Source organism: Schistocerca nitens, chromosome 5, assembly GCF_023898315.1.
Source record: "Schistocerca nitens isolate TAMUIC-IGC-003100 chromosome 5, iqSchNite1.1, whole genome shotgun sequence".
NCBI lineage: Eukaryota > Metazoa > Arthropoda > Insecta > Orthoptera > Acrididae > Schistocerca > Schistocerca nitens.
This window is the reverse complement of record NC_064618.1, coordinates 747989673-748007576: the sequence shown is the minus strand read 5'-3', so window position 1 is coordinate 748007576 and position 17904 is coordinate 747989673. Positions and strand designations below refer to the sequence as shown.

The following is a 17904-nucleotide window of genomic DNA, read 5'->3' as shown; positions in this document are numbered from 1 at the left end:
GCTACACAACCAGTTTGTAAGACACTACTGTTTTAAAGTTGAAGAGCATAATGCAAAATCCCAATTCGCCCCCCCCCCCCCCCCCCCCCCCCTCCGCGCCCCCTCCCGTCGTGCAAATGATCACCCACCAGGTTGAATGGTTGCAGGATGCTAACTAAGACTTTAACTTACATCACTGTATATATGATTTCAAAAAGTTGATCCCACCACTGGGGACATCTCCTTGTGCATGGTCTTCTTTGCAATACTCTCCTACACCCATTTGTATGTTTTTCTGCGCCTGACAAAGGTCTTTTTCTAATAGCTTTACAATATCCAACAGTCTTCTTTTAAGTGTGGATGTCAGTTGTTGAAATATTGTATATAAAATGGACGCAACCACTACCTGAAAGCTCACCATCAATCAATTATGCTGCATAAATCAGATAAATCTCATAATGTATTGTATCTAAAGAACATCTGTTGGGTATACAACAAATTACAAACTGTGTTTGGGTGCTTTGAAAGTGCTGACGTCAAATTGATAACAAAGCCATCTATGGTACATTGAGATTCCAGGTGTTGGGGTTAGGAACCAATAATAAAATATGATGAGAGTTGGGTAGGGTAGCACTACAATCAAAAGCAGCTCACATTCCAAATCACCTAGACAGTAAACAGGCCTACATCTTAAAACTTCTAGAGCACTCGCCCACACCATGGACATCTCAACTCTGGGCTTCTGTGGCTGTCATCCACAAAAAGGCCATAGAAATATTTTTGATTGCTGTGGCAGTTGACTGCACTAACTACTATTACAGTTGTTATCACTTTGAGACGGAACTTAAAGTAGCAGAATATGTCCACTTTGCTTAGAGTTTGTACTTCAATTCAATTTCTTGCATTCGAGGAGTAAGGACTGTTTCGAAGTACTCAAGCTATGTAATATTTAGTAACAGTCCCAATTGAGATGAGTTGGTAATACAATGGCCAGAACTGCCACTGCAATTCATCTGTTATCATCTTCAGTGTTAGGAGCAAAGCCCAATCTGTTTTCTGTTGTAGGTTTTGTGCAAAGTTTTCAGTGACTAAGGTGATTGGCATCAGAAATCTGTTAACAGGCCAGTTGGACAACAGACACATCCTTTTTGTGCCTGCATTTTGGCTCAGTCAAATCTCCAAATCTAAGAAAGCCACGGCAGTAGTGTAGCTTTCTCTTGAAATTTTCATTAGGTTGATGGAAAGTGAAGATGGTGCCAGTGACAAACAATCCTGAGCAAGTAGAGTGTGCAATGACATAGTTTCCATTTCTTCTTTTAAGTGTCAACCAAATGTGGTTCAAATTCAGAGAAATAATTTTGACAGCAACTGAGAGTTGGTAGTACATTAATAAGAGACAGAACAGATCACCATGATACACAAAACAGTTCCCACACCAAAACTCTTTTGTCTTGAAGTGTGGCTGCCAATCAGAAGGGGTTCTCTGGTCGTGTGTAAAGTATACGAGCAGCAAGAAACAATTAATACCTTCACTGCGTGTCAGTAATGGTAATGTTACAAACATGAAAGGGAAGTTATTAAACAAGGTTTTCTGAAATTCTTTCACCAAAGAAGCTGCAGCATTTATTCCAGAATTTGAATCAAGAGCAGCTGTCATCATGAATAATTTGGAAGTAGATACCCTTGGTGTAGTGAAGCAACGAAATTCACACAATAAAGGAGAATCCTTTGTCCAGATAGTACACCAATTAGGTTTCTTTCATAGCATATTGATGAAATAGCTCCATTATTAGGAATCATATACAAATCTTGACAAAAGATTCACACCTTAAGACTGAAATGTTGCACAGATCACACCAACACATAGGAAAGGGAATTGAAATTACCTGTTGAATTATATATTCCTATCATTGACATCAATCTATGGTAGGGTTTTGGAACACATTCTGTGTTCCACCATTATGAAATACATTGAAGAAAATTGTCTATTGACACACAACCAGCACAGATTCAGAAAATATCATTCTTGTGAAATGCAACTGGCTCTTTTTCACTTAAAGTAGTTATTGTTGTCGACAGGCAATCTCAAGTTGATTCCATATTTGTATATTTCGAGAAGGCATTTGATGCCATTCCAAAAGAGCAGGCCTTAATCAAACTGTTTGCCTCTGGAGTATTGTTTCTGATATGTGACTGGATTCATGATTTCCTGTCAGAAAGTTACAGGTCATAATAGTTCCAGGAAGTCATTTATCTGAGACCAAACCTATATTTGGTGTTCCGTAAGGAAGCATTATAACTCTCTGCTATTCCTAAGCTATAAAAATGATTTTGAAAACAATGTGAGCAGCACTCTTAGATATTTTGCAGATGATATTGTTGTTTACCATCTAGTGAACTCATCAAAAGATCAAAACAAATTACAAAATTATTTAGACAAATTGCAAAAAGTGGCAGTTGACCCTGAACTTTAAAAAGAGTGAGGTCCTTTACATAAGTACTAAAAAAAGTTAAGTTAAATTTCGATTTCATGATAAAGGTTGAATACCAGGGGATTGCAATTACGAATAAATTAAATTGGAACCAGTGTGTAGAGGATGATGTGGAAAACATGAATTATAGAATCTGTTTTATTCACAGAACATTTAGAAGCTTTCAGAAATCTACCAAAGAGACTGTCTACACTACACTTGTTCATCCTTCTAGTGTATTGCTATCCCCCAGGGGGTTCAGTGGTCTTTGGTGGATTCGTGTTTGGCTACCACCGGGCTGTAATCTTTGCAGCATCTCTTCCCATGTCTGTTCTCTTGCTGTTCTTTCTCCCCTCCTTGGGGAACATGTCTGGGGTGTAGAATGAGATTTTCACTCTGCAGCGGAGTGTGCGCTGATGTGAAAGTTCCTGGCAGATTAAAACTGTGCCCGACCGAGTCTCGAACTCGGGACCTTTGCCTTTCGCGGGCAAGTATCTTCTCTCCTACCTTCCAAACTTTGGTAGAGCACTTGCCCGCGAAAGGCAAAGGTCCCGAGTTCGAGTCTCGGTCGGGCACACAGTTTTAATCTGCCAGGAAGTTTCATGTCTGGGGTGTTTTTGGAAATGTGTTCTGCATTTTCAGTAGCTGATATCACAACAGTCCGCCCACTGTTTTTCATTCTTTTTTTCTCTCTTTGTTCCCCTTCTCCTACCCTTCATCCGCTTCAGCATTTGAGGCTCCTCTTTTTCTTCTTCCTTCCTATACTCTACGTCTGACGCGTAACAGGTGACCGGATAATGCGTAATTCCCAGCCCCGGGTTGAGAGACAGGGTTCGTATGTACCCCTTGGTAAAGGCCAGGCCAAGGGAGGGGTGACTGCCTGGGCTGCTACCTTCCCAAATTGCCGATTGGTCCCTCTGTCATGTGTTCGAGGGGGGGGGACACTTGAGGTGTGAACGGTCATCTAAGGCAAATGCTCCCCCTTCTGAGGGCAGCCCCCAGGTGGAGCACACCATCAGAGACACTGCCAATCATGGGCAGGTTATGAAGTTATCACAGCCCGATCATACATTCCAAACCTGATGCACTGTTACCAGTGTTATGATTACAACCACCCTTGAATGTCTTGTTAACACTCAGCCAAATGTGTAACCTGTGGTTGGAATGCTCACAAGGATGATTGTCTGCCTCTTTCTACCCTCTGTATCAACTGCTGCGGTGACCATGCAGCCTCATCCCGAGGTCGTCCCATGTATCTTGACGAACAGGCTGTCCGGGAGATCCAGGTGAAGAAAAAATTGCCTTACCCAATCACTCGCAAGTTGTTGGTTATTCAGAAACCCTGTGTCCTACCATCCAGCACTTACAGTACTGTTCTTGCTACATCACACTGTACGGAGGACTTGGCCATGCAGACATGCAACCTCAAAGTCAGCACCATGGTTGTAAAATTGCCCATTGCCAAGTTAGCATCCCCGTCTCCTTGTCCAGCTGTGCAACAAGCCACCAAAATTTCACAGCATGGCGCAAAGTCACTTGCTACACAACTGGCAGACCAGAAAGGACAGAAGGAATACTCTTTGAAGACTTCCTACGTCTGTCCAGCCAACTAACATCTGAGTCTTCCTCTGCTAACCGGAAAGGCTCCAAGAAGTCAAACAAAGGCAAGTGGTTTTCTCCTTCGGTGACTCGGAGATCCTCTTCAGTTCTGTCCCCACGTGATACCCTCACCCAGCCGACCTCCATGTTGTCATTACGCCCCACAAACCTTTGTTCTGCCCTGGACTCTGCAGACCAACAGAATGATAATGCCAGCGCCTCTGTAAACCTTATGGAGCAGGATCCTACTGCCTCTGCACCCTGTAGCAGTGAGTCTTTGAAGACTGACATCCCTTCAATTTTTCTCTCCTCTCCTTTCCTTGCCATGACTCTCCTCCAATGGAAATTTCGCAGCCTTCAATCCAACAAAGAGGACTTAGGGATGCTGTTAGAATCACAGTATCTCCTTCTTCTCTGCCTGCAGGAAACAAAATTGCATGCTCACAATCGCTTTGAGCTTTCCCATTTCTTCCTGGTCCGCTTAGAGGACCCCCCACCCCAATGTTGCACGCAACATCCTTTACTACCATGCTAGTGTGATCAGCAAACAGAAATATTTTAGAATTACCTGTAATACTAGAGGGCATGTCATTTACATAAATAAGGAACAGGAGTGGCCCCAACACTCATCCATGGGGCACTCCCCACTTGGCCGTACCCCACTGAAACCACAAATAACATCCATTCTCAACACTGTGAATAATGACCTTTTGCTGTCTGTTGCTAAAGTAAGAGGTGAGCCAATTGTGAGCTACTTCCCATATTCCATTGTAGTCCAACTTCTGGAGCAATATTTTGTAACCAACACAATCAAACCCCTTAGTTAAATTTTAAAAAATATGCCTAGTATTAGAAGCCTTTTGTTTAATCCATTCAGAACTGAAAAAAAAGAGAATATAGCATTTTCAGTTGTTGGACGACTTCTAAAGCTGAACTGTACATTTGATAGCAAATTATATAACATAAAGTGATCAAGTATCCTTACATTCACAACCTTTTCAATAACTTTAGCAAACACTGATGGCATAGAAATAGGTCTAAAATTGTCTGTGTTACCCCTTTGTCCATTTTTATAAAGTGGCTTTACTGCTGAGTACTTTAATCATTCAGCAAACTGACCACTCTTAAAGGAAAAATTATGAATATGGCTAAGTCAGGGCTAACACATTGAGCACAATACTTTAATATCCTGCTAGGCACTCCATCATATCCAAGAGAGTGCTTAGTCTTCAGTGATTAAAGTATTGACTCTGTCTCTCCCTTGTCAGTATCACAGAGGAGTATTTCAGACATCAATCTCGGAAAGGCATTTTCCAAGAGTGTTATATGATTCCCTGTAGAAACTAAGCTTTTATTTAATTTACCAGCAATAATCAGAAACTGATTGTTAGATACTGTACATACATCTGACTTATCAGCAACAGAAATATTTTATCTGCAAATTGACTTTATATCGTCAACCGTGTGCTGCTGACCAGACGCTTCCTTCAAAACTGGCCATATGGTTTTAATTTTTTCCTGTGAATTGGTTATTCTATTTGCATACCACGTACTCCTTGCCTTCCTAATAACATTTTAAGCACCTTACAATATTGTTTGTAATGGGCTACTGTAACTTGATTGAGACTACTTCTAACAGTTTTATATAATTCCCGCTTTGTCCTATGTAATATCCTCATCCCACTAGTCAGCACTCAGGCTGAACATTTGTATGAATTTCTGGCAGCGCAATGGGTTTCTTCCACTGTCTTTACATCTTGGGCCTGTTGCTCTTCCATTCACTGAAACTACAAAATTCCTGGAGCTCATGCTCTTCTTGGTCTTCCCTCATGTCTTACCTTGTCGCCATCTACGTGGTCCCTCAGTGCCCTACTTATCCTCAGCAGTACCTCCAGGGGAACAGATCGGGCCACCCTCCTCCTTTTATATCAGTCCATTGTCCGTTCGAAATGGACCACCCTCCTCCGTTAGGACCGGTCCCTTGCCCATTCAAAGCTAGACTATTGGTGTTTCATTTATGCATCTGGATGTCAGTCCATCTTACACGTCTCAATACTATCCACCATTGTGACATCCGTTTGGCCACTGGCATCTTTTACACTAGCCTGGTTGAGAGTCTGTATGCAGAAGCTGCCGAACTACCACTGTCGTACCGCTGTGACTTTCTCCTTAGCCGATACGCATCCCATTTGTTCACCATGCCTGGCGACCCCTCTTATGCCTCCATCTTCAATGACTGCTTTGATCGCTAGTATGGGGCGCATCCCTGTTATCTGTTACCTCCTGGAGTCCATTTTCGGCTCTTGCTCCAGCAGCTTAACTTCACTCTACCTGCCACTTTCCCGGTGGGTATGAACCCTTCATCACCTTGGTTTCATGTGGCAGCCCATGTTCACCTTGGCCTTCATTCACTTCCTAAGGACACTACTCCAGCCTTGCACTACTGCCGTAAGTTTTGCGACCTTTGTACAGAACTTCTTGATAGTACCTTTGTGTACACTGATGGGTCTCAAACTGACCGTGGTGTCAGGTGTGCCTTCGTCATTGGTCCAATGATTTTCAGTATTCGCTTATGGAACTCTGCTCAGTGTTTACAGCAGAGCTCTTCTCTCTGTATCAGGCCACGCAGTACATCCGATAACACAGACTTTTCAATTGTGTCATCTGCTCTGAATCTCTCAGTGTCCTTCAGAGCCTCTGTGTGCTGTACACCGTCCATCCCTTAGTGCAAAGGGTCCAGGGAAGCTGCACTTGCTCACTCTTGATGAAGCCACTTGATGTTTATGTGGGTTCTAGGTCATGTCGGACTGACAGGAAATGAGGCTGCAGCCAAGGCTGGCTGGAGTCCTTGTACCTCGGCTGTCTAGTTCTTCCATTCCCACCGAAGACCTCTATGTTACCATCTGTCAGCAGGTGGTTTCACTTTGGTGTCACCGCTGGTCCTCCCTTCATGGAAACAAGCTCCAGGGAATTGAGCCTCTCCCAGTGGCTTGGCCGACCTCTTCTCAGCCCTCTCGCCATGAGGAGATCATTTTGGCTACATTTCTTTTTGGGCACTGTCTTTTTAGCCATTGCCATCTGTTAAGTGTTGCTCCCTCACAACTTCGTGCTCGTTGCCCTCAGCCTTTGATGATTTACCATTTACTGACACAGTGCCCTTTCTTTAACCACTTATATTCTCATTTATGTTTGCCGTCTGGTCATTTTAGTGAACAACACGTGGTATGTCAACTGCATTTTGATTTTTATGCGTCGCAGCAGTATGGTGAAGAACATTTAATCTTTAGTTCAGGACCTCCGTTTCTGTATGGCATATTTTATAGACCGTTCTCCAAGGCCTTGTTTTTAGCTGTCATTCCTACCATTGATTGAGCTTAACATGTAGTTGTTTTTACCTCCTTTTTTTTGCCTTCATGTTCTACAGTTCTGACATGAGTGCATATTACCCTAGTTGTTTTTGCACCCTAAAACAAAACAAAACTAAAGCAAAACTGTATGGCATGATTACTTACTGGGTAGAACTGAAATAGGAAATTGATAAAATCGTAAGTTACAATCACCAACTTTCCCCTCCAAATGCCAAAATTTTTGTTGGTTCACACCTATGGAGGGAGAAATGATATTACGTTAAAATAAAATTGAGCTTGCATAGAAAGATTTAGGTATTTATTTTTCTTGATTACTATTTGAGAGTGGAAAGGTAGAGAAATACTGGTAGCCTGCCAAACAGTTAAGTGTTAATTGCAGAGTAATAATGTAGATGTAGATTATATATGACAGGAGATTAATTAGAGGATAGTTGGTACATTTGCTAAGCTTCCCACCTTTGCAAGATTTTGTGTTTATGCCGGAGTCTTTTTCCATCCTTGTCCTTGATACATATGCAGTGTTGGATGTCTTGGACACATCTATTCCATGCTGTGGTTAACTGATTTATTTACTTCTCTCTATGTGGCATTTGCATTCAATCATATCAGTCTCTGTAGTGCTCTCTGTTTGTTTAACACTATCTCTTAAGTGTTAACCAGGTTGATTCAGTTGAGATGGTGTTGATTGGTGGAAGTACAATTTTACTGCACGTTATTGTTTCCTGGTTTCTTAGTCTCCACTATTTGAATTTATCTCTTTATTGCTCATTCCTATTTATCTTGTTATGATACACATGGATGTGTTAAGCTAATTTTGCTACAAGGATTACTGCCACATTTTGGACATAGAAATCAGTAATTTAATGTATTGTAAATATTTTGACAATGTTATGAAAAGTATAAGTTGCTATTCACCATATGGATGAGACGTTGAGTCACAGACTGTGCAGCTCTATATAGCGAGTAGCAATCCATCCTTTCGTACTATTGTCATATTTCATCCTGGTTTTTGCTTTTTATGTTTTGAATCAGTCATGGCCTGCAGGACAAGAAAATAATTTTAATTATGTGTGGGATTTAAATATCTCTTGTAAGCATCTGTTAAAGCATTTGGGAATCTTGACTATTTATACAGTTCATTTACTCACATTAAAAATTGTTTGAATTAGAGAATGATAGAGATATTCATTAACACACTTACAGAAGAAAGGAATAGTCTGCTCTACCTCTAGTGAATGTAGCTCGAATGCAGAAAGGAGTGAAAAATACAGATAAGAAAACTCTTTGACAATCTACTTACTTTAATAACGTATCTGAAGGCAGAAAAGTGCTTTCAGGTGCAAATTACAGTGAGTTTTTCATAATTGTTGTTGTAAAATGATTGTTACATTACTTGCTACCAAGAAATGTATTCCATTTCCTCTTAAGCTGCATATTTGGTTCTTTTCAAGATAGTGTGAGAGCATTTTAATTTCAGGACCATTTGGTGAACAGGATGATGAACAAGTATTTGTCCAGAAAGTTGTACCAGAGACAGATCAGTTATTTGTGAGGTTGGCATCTAATGGGAAAAGGTACTGCAGTTTTAATTAACTATTTCATAAAGTTCATTGATTAATAAATCATTAATCAATTTAATTAAATGATTGACTTTTTTAGAGGCTTCAAAATAAATCAAAGACATGGATATTTTTATACATCCATCTTCAGATGGATAGGGGAACAACAGTTGATAAATATATGTGAACCAATTAAGAACGCTGTCAGCTCTGTGTCTGTATTTATTGTCACAGGGAGTGGCCGCATGGTTTGAGGCGCCATGTCATGGACTGCGCGGCCCCTCCCGCCAGAGGTTCAAGTCCTCCCTCGGGCATGGGTGTGTGTGTTGTTCTTAGCATCACTTAGTTCAAGTAGTGTATAAGTCTAGGGACCAATGACCTCAGCAGTGTGGTCCCTTAGGAATTCACACACATTTGAACATTTGTATTTATTATTTATTTAAAAACAACTGATTTTGGTGGTCCACTCCATGTTCATCAGACCCCTGTCTGGAAACTGGTGGTTGTATAATCAATGGCAGTCAACATCATACGCTACGTTCGCAGGTTCGAATCCTGCCTCGGGCATGGATGTGTGTGATGTCCTTAGGTTAGCTAGGTTTAAGTAGTTCTAAGTTCTAGGGGACTGATGACCTCAGAAGTTAAGTCCCATAGTGCTCAGAGCCATTTGAACCATTTGAATCAACATCATAAAAGAATCAAAAACAACAGTGTTCACAGTGATGCATCTAGTGCAGCCTATCAACCGTTGACTGACTGATTAATGGGTTGCACTAGACGCATCACACATGAGTATGCCGATGTTTTTGAACCTTTTATGGTGTTGATTACTATTGGTTATATGACAACCAATTACCAAAAGGGGCCAAATGAAGGTGAAGTGACTACTGAAGCCAGTCACAAGATACAGAGCTAATGGTGTTATTCAGTGGTTCACATGTATAGATGTGGACTTTTGTCCTTTGATGAACTTAGGAACTTAAATTCATTATGAAGTTGGCAGTTGACTGAGTTACTCGATTCTCACATTAGAGTTCCCATCACTCTTATCTTAAATGCCAATAATTTTTATAAGATAGATAGTAGATCCATACTGATTTTTTTAATTTGACTTAATTATAATCATGTTATTTACTTTCTGCTTGTTGCAAGTGTTATGAAATATTTATGTGTGATGTAATCACAGATGGAATTTGCTGATCATGTTTTTATTTTATTTGCTTGCGTGTCAGTGTTTGGAGTACATTTTCAGACGCTAACACTGTGGTTATGGTACTTTTTCTAATATGCCATCAGTCTGTCTGCTTCTCGAGGTTTCCTAAGTGTTCATGTTGATTATAAAAATGCCTGTTTCCAGAGTCCTGATCACCATCACCTTCTAATATTGGAGTTCTCAACATCTAATAAGGTTTTATCCTGCAGTAATATTATCATTTTTAAGTTTCATGTTTAAATCAATATTTCTTTAATTGCAAATATAGACTCACCAGCCGTGTTCACTGCTTAACCTGGTTTTCCAGCTGTTCCTTTGTTTTCTCTCCCTAGTTTCTAAATTTCCCCTGACATCTTGTTTACTCTGTGATGTGACACGGTCCTGTAATGCAAAATGATTTTCTCTGTCTTGCTCTGAAGAAGAAAGTTAATCCCTACTGTGTTATGTATGTGTACTTCTACTCATCAATCACAATCAGGGACTGGGTGTTGTGTTGTCCTAATCATCATCATTTCATTCCCATTGACGCGCAAGTCGCCGAAGTGGCATCAAATCGAAAGACTTGCACCAGGCGAACGGTGTACCCGATGGGAGGCCCTAGTCTCATGACATTATTATTATTATCTATTTTAATAATTTCTCCAAAAAGTAAATGCCATCAGTGACTAGCCCCAAATGATCAATTCCAAATAACAAATGTGTTCTGCTGCATACTCCTCACATTGCTTGCTGAACTGTTGTCTAAATCATTCATTTGTGAATAATTCATTGCCAGATGAGTGACACTGCAGTGATGCAGGAGACAGAAGCAGCTGAACTGTTTTACAGCCCAGTTGCCTAATTTGGTTTTTGCATGACATTCCTAAACCATTCGAGGTGATAACTGTAGTGCTTCTTAGATAAGGGCATTGCCTGCACCACACTTGCAATTTTTTTTTTTTATATATATGTGTGTCCTATGAAGGGATCATAATCCATGTTCTCCATGCTGCTCTGCCCAAGCTCCTTCCATAATCGACTTGTAACTTTGTTAATTTCCACTATCATCCAGCATTCTTCTTCCTCTCCATCTCTTCGTTGCAATCTTTTGTATCCAATATATAACTCAGGTAGAACATGTTCCTCATTCTTGTAATTTCCTCTCCTATTCTTAGAAGTATGTCTTCATTCCACTTTTTGTCAGTCCATTTTACCTTAAATATTTTTCTCCACTGTGACATTTCAGAGCTATCCAGATTTTTTCTCTTTATTTTGACTGCCCATGGCTCACTGTCATGTTGTACTGCTCTCCAAACAAGCCACTTGGCAAAGCTGTTTCCTAGATGTAGCAGCATTCTTTTTCCTGTTAGCAAAACTTTTACTTCTTCAGAAGCTATTTTACACATAGATGTTCTACTTGACTCCTCCAAACAGCTTCCATTTTCTTTCACCAAATGTCTAAGTACCTTAAGGGTTTTACTTATTCCTTGCTCTCTCCATCAAACAATATTTTGAAGGAACCTCCATATTTGCTGATTGTCATCACTTTGGCTTCTGTACATTCACCCTCATTCTATAGCTTTTTTCCACCCTTTTATGACCTTCACCATCATCGGCTGTAGTGCTTTCACCAGTACTGTCAACACTGCTTGATCATCTGCATACTTAATAAAATTAAGTCTCTTAAGGAGATGCATAATTAATAGGTATTGTACAGCTAACTTAAACATGCAAAAAAAATTAAATTTGTGGCACCAAAACAACATTCTTATGTTGAATTCACAGACTCATTGCACCAGTGCTGAAAAATGCATCAGCATTTCTCTGTTGCCTTTTTTTACCAATTTACAGACAGCAAAAGATATCATGTTTTCGAATGTGAAAGAATCGTCTCATTAAGAAGCTTTTGCGTAAAACCATTTTGTTGGCCACTTTGGCAAATCTCTTGTCCTTGGCCACTAATTCATTGTAGAATCTTTGTATGAATTTTAAAGCACTGAATTTAGTTCATGAAGATACATCTGAGATTTCATAAATACCTCAGGTAACAATTATTCTATTCCATTGTGGCATTGTGATGCAGCAACCTTATTATGGCTAATATTAAAAACAGTTGTAGGTTGCACAGTGTTCTTTATTAACTCAAGAACGACATGTTACGCCCAGGTAGGACACCACATGGTTATCTGAAAATATGAAGGGAGGATGATATTGCAGTTCATCCGATATGATCCTATCTGGACTACTACAACAGCAAAATGAGGATGAGAAAACAAGTTGAATGAAATGGCATAGCAATACATATACTATGATAATTCACCTAAAAGTTTTTTAAAGTTACTACCATACATCAGTTACACTGAGATGACAAAGTCATTCAATACCTCCTACTATTGTGCAGGACCTCCTTTCGCCCAGCGTAGTGCAGCAACTGAATGTGGTATGGACTCAACGAATCGTTGGAAGTCCCCTGCAAAAATATGAGCCATGCTGCCTCTATAGCCATACATAACTGCATAAGCGTTGCTGGAGCATGATTTTGTGCAGGAATGGCTCTCTCAATTATGTCCCATAAATGTTCTGTGGGATTCATGTTGGGCAATCTGGGTGGCCAAATCATTCACTTGAATTGCTCAGAATGTTCTTCAAACCAGTCACGAACAGCTGTGCCCCAGTGACAAGGCACATTGTTATCCATAAAAATTACATCTTTTTTTTAGGAACATGAAGTCCATGAAAGGCTGCAAATGGTGTCCAAGTAGCCAAACATAATCATCCCTAGTCAATGATTGGGTCAGCTGGACCAGAGGACCCCGTCCATTCCATGTGAACACAGCCAACATTATTATGGAGCAACCACATACTGCACAGTGCCTTGTTGACAATCTGGATCCATGGCTTTGTGGGATCTATGCCGCACTTGAACCATCCAATCAGCTCTTACCAACTGAAATCGGGACTCACCTGACCAGACAACAATTTTCCAGTCATCTAGTGTAGAACCGATATGTTAATGAGCCCAGGAGAGGTGCTGCAAGTGATGTCATGCTGTTAGCAAAGGCACTCACATCAGCTGTCTGCTGCCATAGGCCATTAATGCCAAACTTTGTTGCACTGTGCTAACAGACACGTTCATTGTACATGTCACATTAATTTCGGCAGTGATTTCACACAGTGTTGCTTGTTTATTAGCATTGACAACTCTTCGCAAATGCCACTGCTCTCAGTCATTAAGTGAAGGTCTTTTAATGTGTCTTATGGGCTTGCCAAACTTTTTGGGGGTCAGAATGTAAGAATAGTGTTTACCAGCTCTAGTAAAATCCAAGCTCAGTAATTTGCTGCCCCTGGCATATATAAACTTGGCCAGACAGGGAGGGATTTCAAAACTAGGTTTCAGGAACATCTACTCACATGGAAGTGACAGAAACATAATTTCACCTTTGCAGAACATCTCAAATCCAGTTCCCACCAACCACCCACACATAAAAACCTAATGGTTTTACACCACACTCCCAAAGGGAAGAGACTCAAACTTATTAAAGAGATAGGATTTGTTGCTTAATGACCAGTTGACCAGTAAAAATCAAGCCTACTATGGCTCCGTGTTTCCCATTTTTAAAGAACTTATGACTTTTTAGTTCCTCTTATTCCATACGACCAAGGCCAGTATTATTTATAACTGTATGTCTTCATTGTTTCATTTTAGCCTTATATTTATTGTCGGGTCTTTTCTTTTATTATTGCTTTTAGAAATTTCACTTTTATTGTACAGCAATTGCATCGATGAGCCATACATAGTTTCTGACCTTATATGATGCAAACTACATGCACTTGCATTTTTATTCTAATATGGTTTACATTTTAGTGTGGATCTTGGAATATTCAATTCCCCAATGATTTCTGTTCTGAAATGTTCCATGCATCTAGCTCCAACTACCATTCCGTGCTGTGTTCAAAGTCTATTAATTCCCATCTTGCAGCCATAATCAGGTCAGAAACCATCTCATGTGAGTCACTCGAATACAAATGGCAGCCTTGCCAGTGCACTGCCCTTTGTCTATGTGATACTGCCGCCATCTGTACATGCGCATATCGCTATCCCATGACTTCTGTCACCTCAGTGTACAGGTACGATACCAAATGGAAGAAACTGAAAAACATGCCGTAAAAATAGACTGGAGAAAAACACCAGCAACAGGGAGCGATAGAGAGCAGAAGGAGACCTCCTATGCCAACCTTTTATGGGGTAGCTAGAAAATAACTTCCTATCTCCCAAAATGCGAAACCCTTAGTCTGGTTCAGCTGGACTCAGGGTCAAGACACCCTGCCTTCATTCCTTCACAATCTCAACACCTGTCCTGCTCAACTCAGCCTGCCACCTTCCTAAAGTCGACCTCCTCCAGTCTGATGGCTCCATCTACACCTATGTCCACATTAAACCCATCAACAATACTTGCATTTTGACAGCTGTCACCCCTCTCACACCAAAAAATCCCTCTCAAACAGCCTGACCACTTGGGGATGGCATACCTGCAGTGACAAGAATTCCCTTCCCCAGTATGCTGAGGGTCTCACGAAGGCCTTCAAAGACAGGCACTATTCCCCAGGAGTCCCCAGAACCAGTCTGCAAAAAAGATCACTGTGCCATTTCCCCCTCACACCCACAATCCTCCCACCACCCCAAAGAACCGGCCACAAAGGAGTGCCCCATTCATCACCCAGTAGACCCCCCACTCCCACGCAATGAGAACAACTGAACCACATCATTCACCAGGGCTTTGGTTACAAGACCTGCCCTAACCACCCACTCACCACTTCCTATTGCAGTCCTGTCACAGGTTTATTGTACCCCATCAGGGGCCAGGCCACCTACGAAAACAGCTATGTCATTTACCAGTCTGCTGAAACCATTGCACGGCTTATTGTATTGGTATGACTACCAATTTGCTGTCCATCAGGACGAATGGCCACAGCCAAATTGTGGCCAAGAGCAAAGTAGACTACCCTGTGGGACAACATATAGGTGAGCACAACATGCTTCATTTCAGTGGTTGCTTCACTACCTGAGCCATCTGGATCCTTTCCTACGCCACCAGCTTATTTTAACCACGCAGATGAGAGTTAATCTTACAATACATTCTCCGTTTCCATAATTATCCCGGTCTCAACCTACTGTCCTCACACCCTCCACCCAACAGTTCCCACGCACTCTCTTCTATCATCTCCTTCCCATTCTCATCTCCCAGCTTCTTTGTTTGTCATCCTCTGTCAATGCTCCCGCCCATCTTTCCCCGATCCTCTCCTTTTCGCTCCTTTTTCCCCCCACACATCCCTGTCCCACAAGCTTCTGACGCCACGCCTCTTAGCATTCTAACTCCTGCACACTCTGCCAGACAGTGTTCCTCTGTTACCACACCTGTACACTACTGTCCCTTCCCTTTCCCTGCCCAGCTGCAACCCCTTGTGATAGTAACATCCTGGCCTGAGCTGCCACAGTTGGCGGTCGTGTGTGTGTGAGGTGTGCTTGCTCATGTGTTTGAATGGTTTGTGGTTCTGTGCTTCTCTTTTGCTGAAGAAGGCTGTGGCCAAAAGCTTTATGTGAGTGTTTTGTAATTGTGCCTGTCTGTAACTTAATGTGTCTTCTTTATGGTAAGTAGCAATCTATCTTTTCCTGCTGTTTAAAAACATTATATATACTTATTTGATTAATAATCACACCTGACAATGTTTTAGTTCTAAAAAAGGAAAAGAAAAGTATTCTGATTAACAAAATATTACTAGATATGCCAGAAAAAAAGAAAAAAATAGCCATGACAAAGAATTGAACTGGACCAGCAGTTTTAGTAGTCATAACATCTCAGCAACGTGGCTGCCAACTTTGCTGTACTAGACACAAAGAATGACAGGTAGTTTTAAAACACAACCACCCTAATAATTTGAACATTATTAACTTTTGACCCCACATAATATTAATAAAAAATGTTTGTTTTAGACACTCTTATGATGTATAGCATTGAAAATACGTTTTTCTGTCATCAGCTTTGACCTCCATTTTTCAAAAACTAGGGAGTGTCTGGCAAAAAGCCGAAGCACTTATGTCATTATTTTCAATATAGAACATCATTGCAAAACTTGATCAAAATCGGAGCCCCACATGTCAGACTCTCCCGTTGTAAGCGGCAGTGGATGTTGTTGTGTACATCTTAAATCATCTTGAATCTCTCAGCTTGCATGACTGGCTATCATTACACATAAATTTTTCTCTTCATACAAAAATGAAAAAATATTTTATTGATAAATTCACTGTAAAATATAAATTACAAATAATGCTAACATCCAGAGTATGTAACACTAATTCTTCTTCAATGTGTTTCTTTCATTTCTCTTATAGGGTGTGTGTTATAAAAGCTGTAGATGGTAGCACAATAACATCATTTTGTGTTCATGAGTGTGAAGGATCAAGTCGTATGGGCTCCAGACCACGACGATTTATATTCACTGGTCATAGCAACGGAGCAATCCAGATGTGGGATCTTACAACAGCACTTGATCTCTCTAGTCGTGGAGAACCAGGTGATTAATGTAGGGGAATTTAATGGAGTGGGTGCAGAAAATGTATTTGTACATTAGCATATGCAGTATAATACAAGTCAAATGTTAAAGTTTGGATGACATGAGTTTATTTTATCTTTCATATAATTTGCAGTATGCATAGTATTAACTGTCAACCATTTTTTGTAATCAGTATGGAACCCTTGTGATTTCAGTGAATCAGATGTCAGGAGGGCCAACAGCTGAAGAACTGCTTAAGCTGCTTGATCAATGTGATCTCAGTAATAGCCATTGTTCCACACCGTGCATTTCACCATGTCCCTCAGCAGCAGCAAATTCTGCAGCACGCATCAAGACTTCAAATGTTGTTTTTCTAAATCAGTCACAGGAATCTAGTGAACGTATTAGCAATGGAACACCTTGTTGAATGTTGAACTGCGAACATGAATGAACATGTTGTATTACAGACATTTGTATGTGTTCAGTGTTACAATTTTTATTATGAAGCATGCTTGTCTATTTTCTTACTGGATGTGATGTGTATGAATGTGTTTTGTACTATTTGCATATGTATTTCATGATTCATTAACAGTGGATCTTATTAAAAATAAGAAAATGAAATTTTAGTAATCATCAGATAGTGTGAGTATAACATTACCAATCATTTCAGAATTTTAACTTTGACATTTTGAAAAGAGTGATGATAAGAGGAGAATTCAAGTGAAGTAAAGACTTGCCCCTATTAACATTGATGTTTGACATTCAGTTCTGCTTTCCCTTTCCTTTATTTCCACCCACCTCTTGCAGTTTTCTCTACCCTTTTCTAGTATTTTTTGTATGGCATATTTTCATGAACTACCGACCTTGCTGAGGTGAGGTGGTTTGCATGCCATACGATATAGATAGCTGCAATGTAGGTGCTATCACAACAAAGGGATATATGTGGAGAGGCGGACAAACATGTGGTTCCTGAAGAGGGGCAGCAACCTTTTCAGTAGTTGCAGAGTCAACAGTCTGGATGATTGACTCATGTGGCCTTGTAACATTAGCCAGAATGGACTTACTGTGCTGGCACTGCAGATGACTGAAAGCAGGGAGAAACTAATGCCATTACCTTTCCCTAGGGCATCTGGCTCTGCTCTAGGGTTAAATGATGATGGCATCATCTTGGGTGAAATATATTG

The 17904-nt window shown here is 40.6% G+C and overlaps 1 protein-coding gene across 1 annotated transcript in view; it reads left to right on the top strand.

The window, feature by feature from the left end:
- LOC126260957 (BTB/POZ domain-containing protein KCTD3) overlaps nt 1-17466 on the top strand; it is a 264436-nt gene extending 246970 nt beyond the window's left edge. Inside the window, exons 10-12 of the mRNA XM_049958473.1 lie at nt 8895-8991; nt 16560-16741; nt 16936-17466. Of these exons, the coding sequence (XP_049814430.1) occupies nt 8895-8991; nt 16560-16741; nt 16936-17147 (491 nt within the window). The 3' untranslated portion in view covers nt 17148-17466. The remainder of the gene's footprint in view (nt 1-8894; nt 8992-16559; nt 16742-16935) is intronic.
- Nucleotides 17467-17904: the final 438 nt, after the last annotated feature.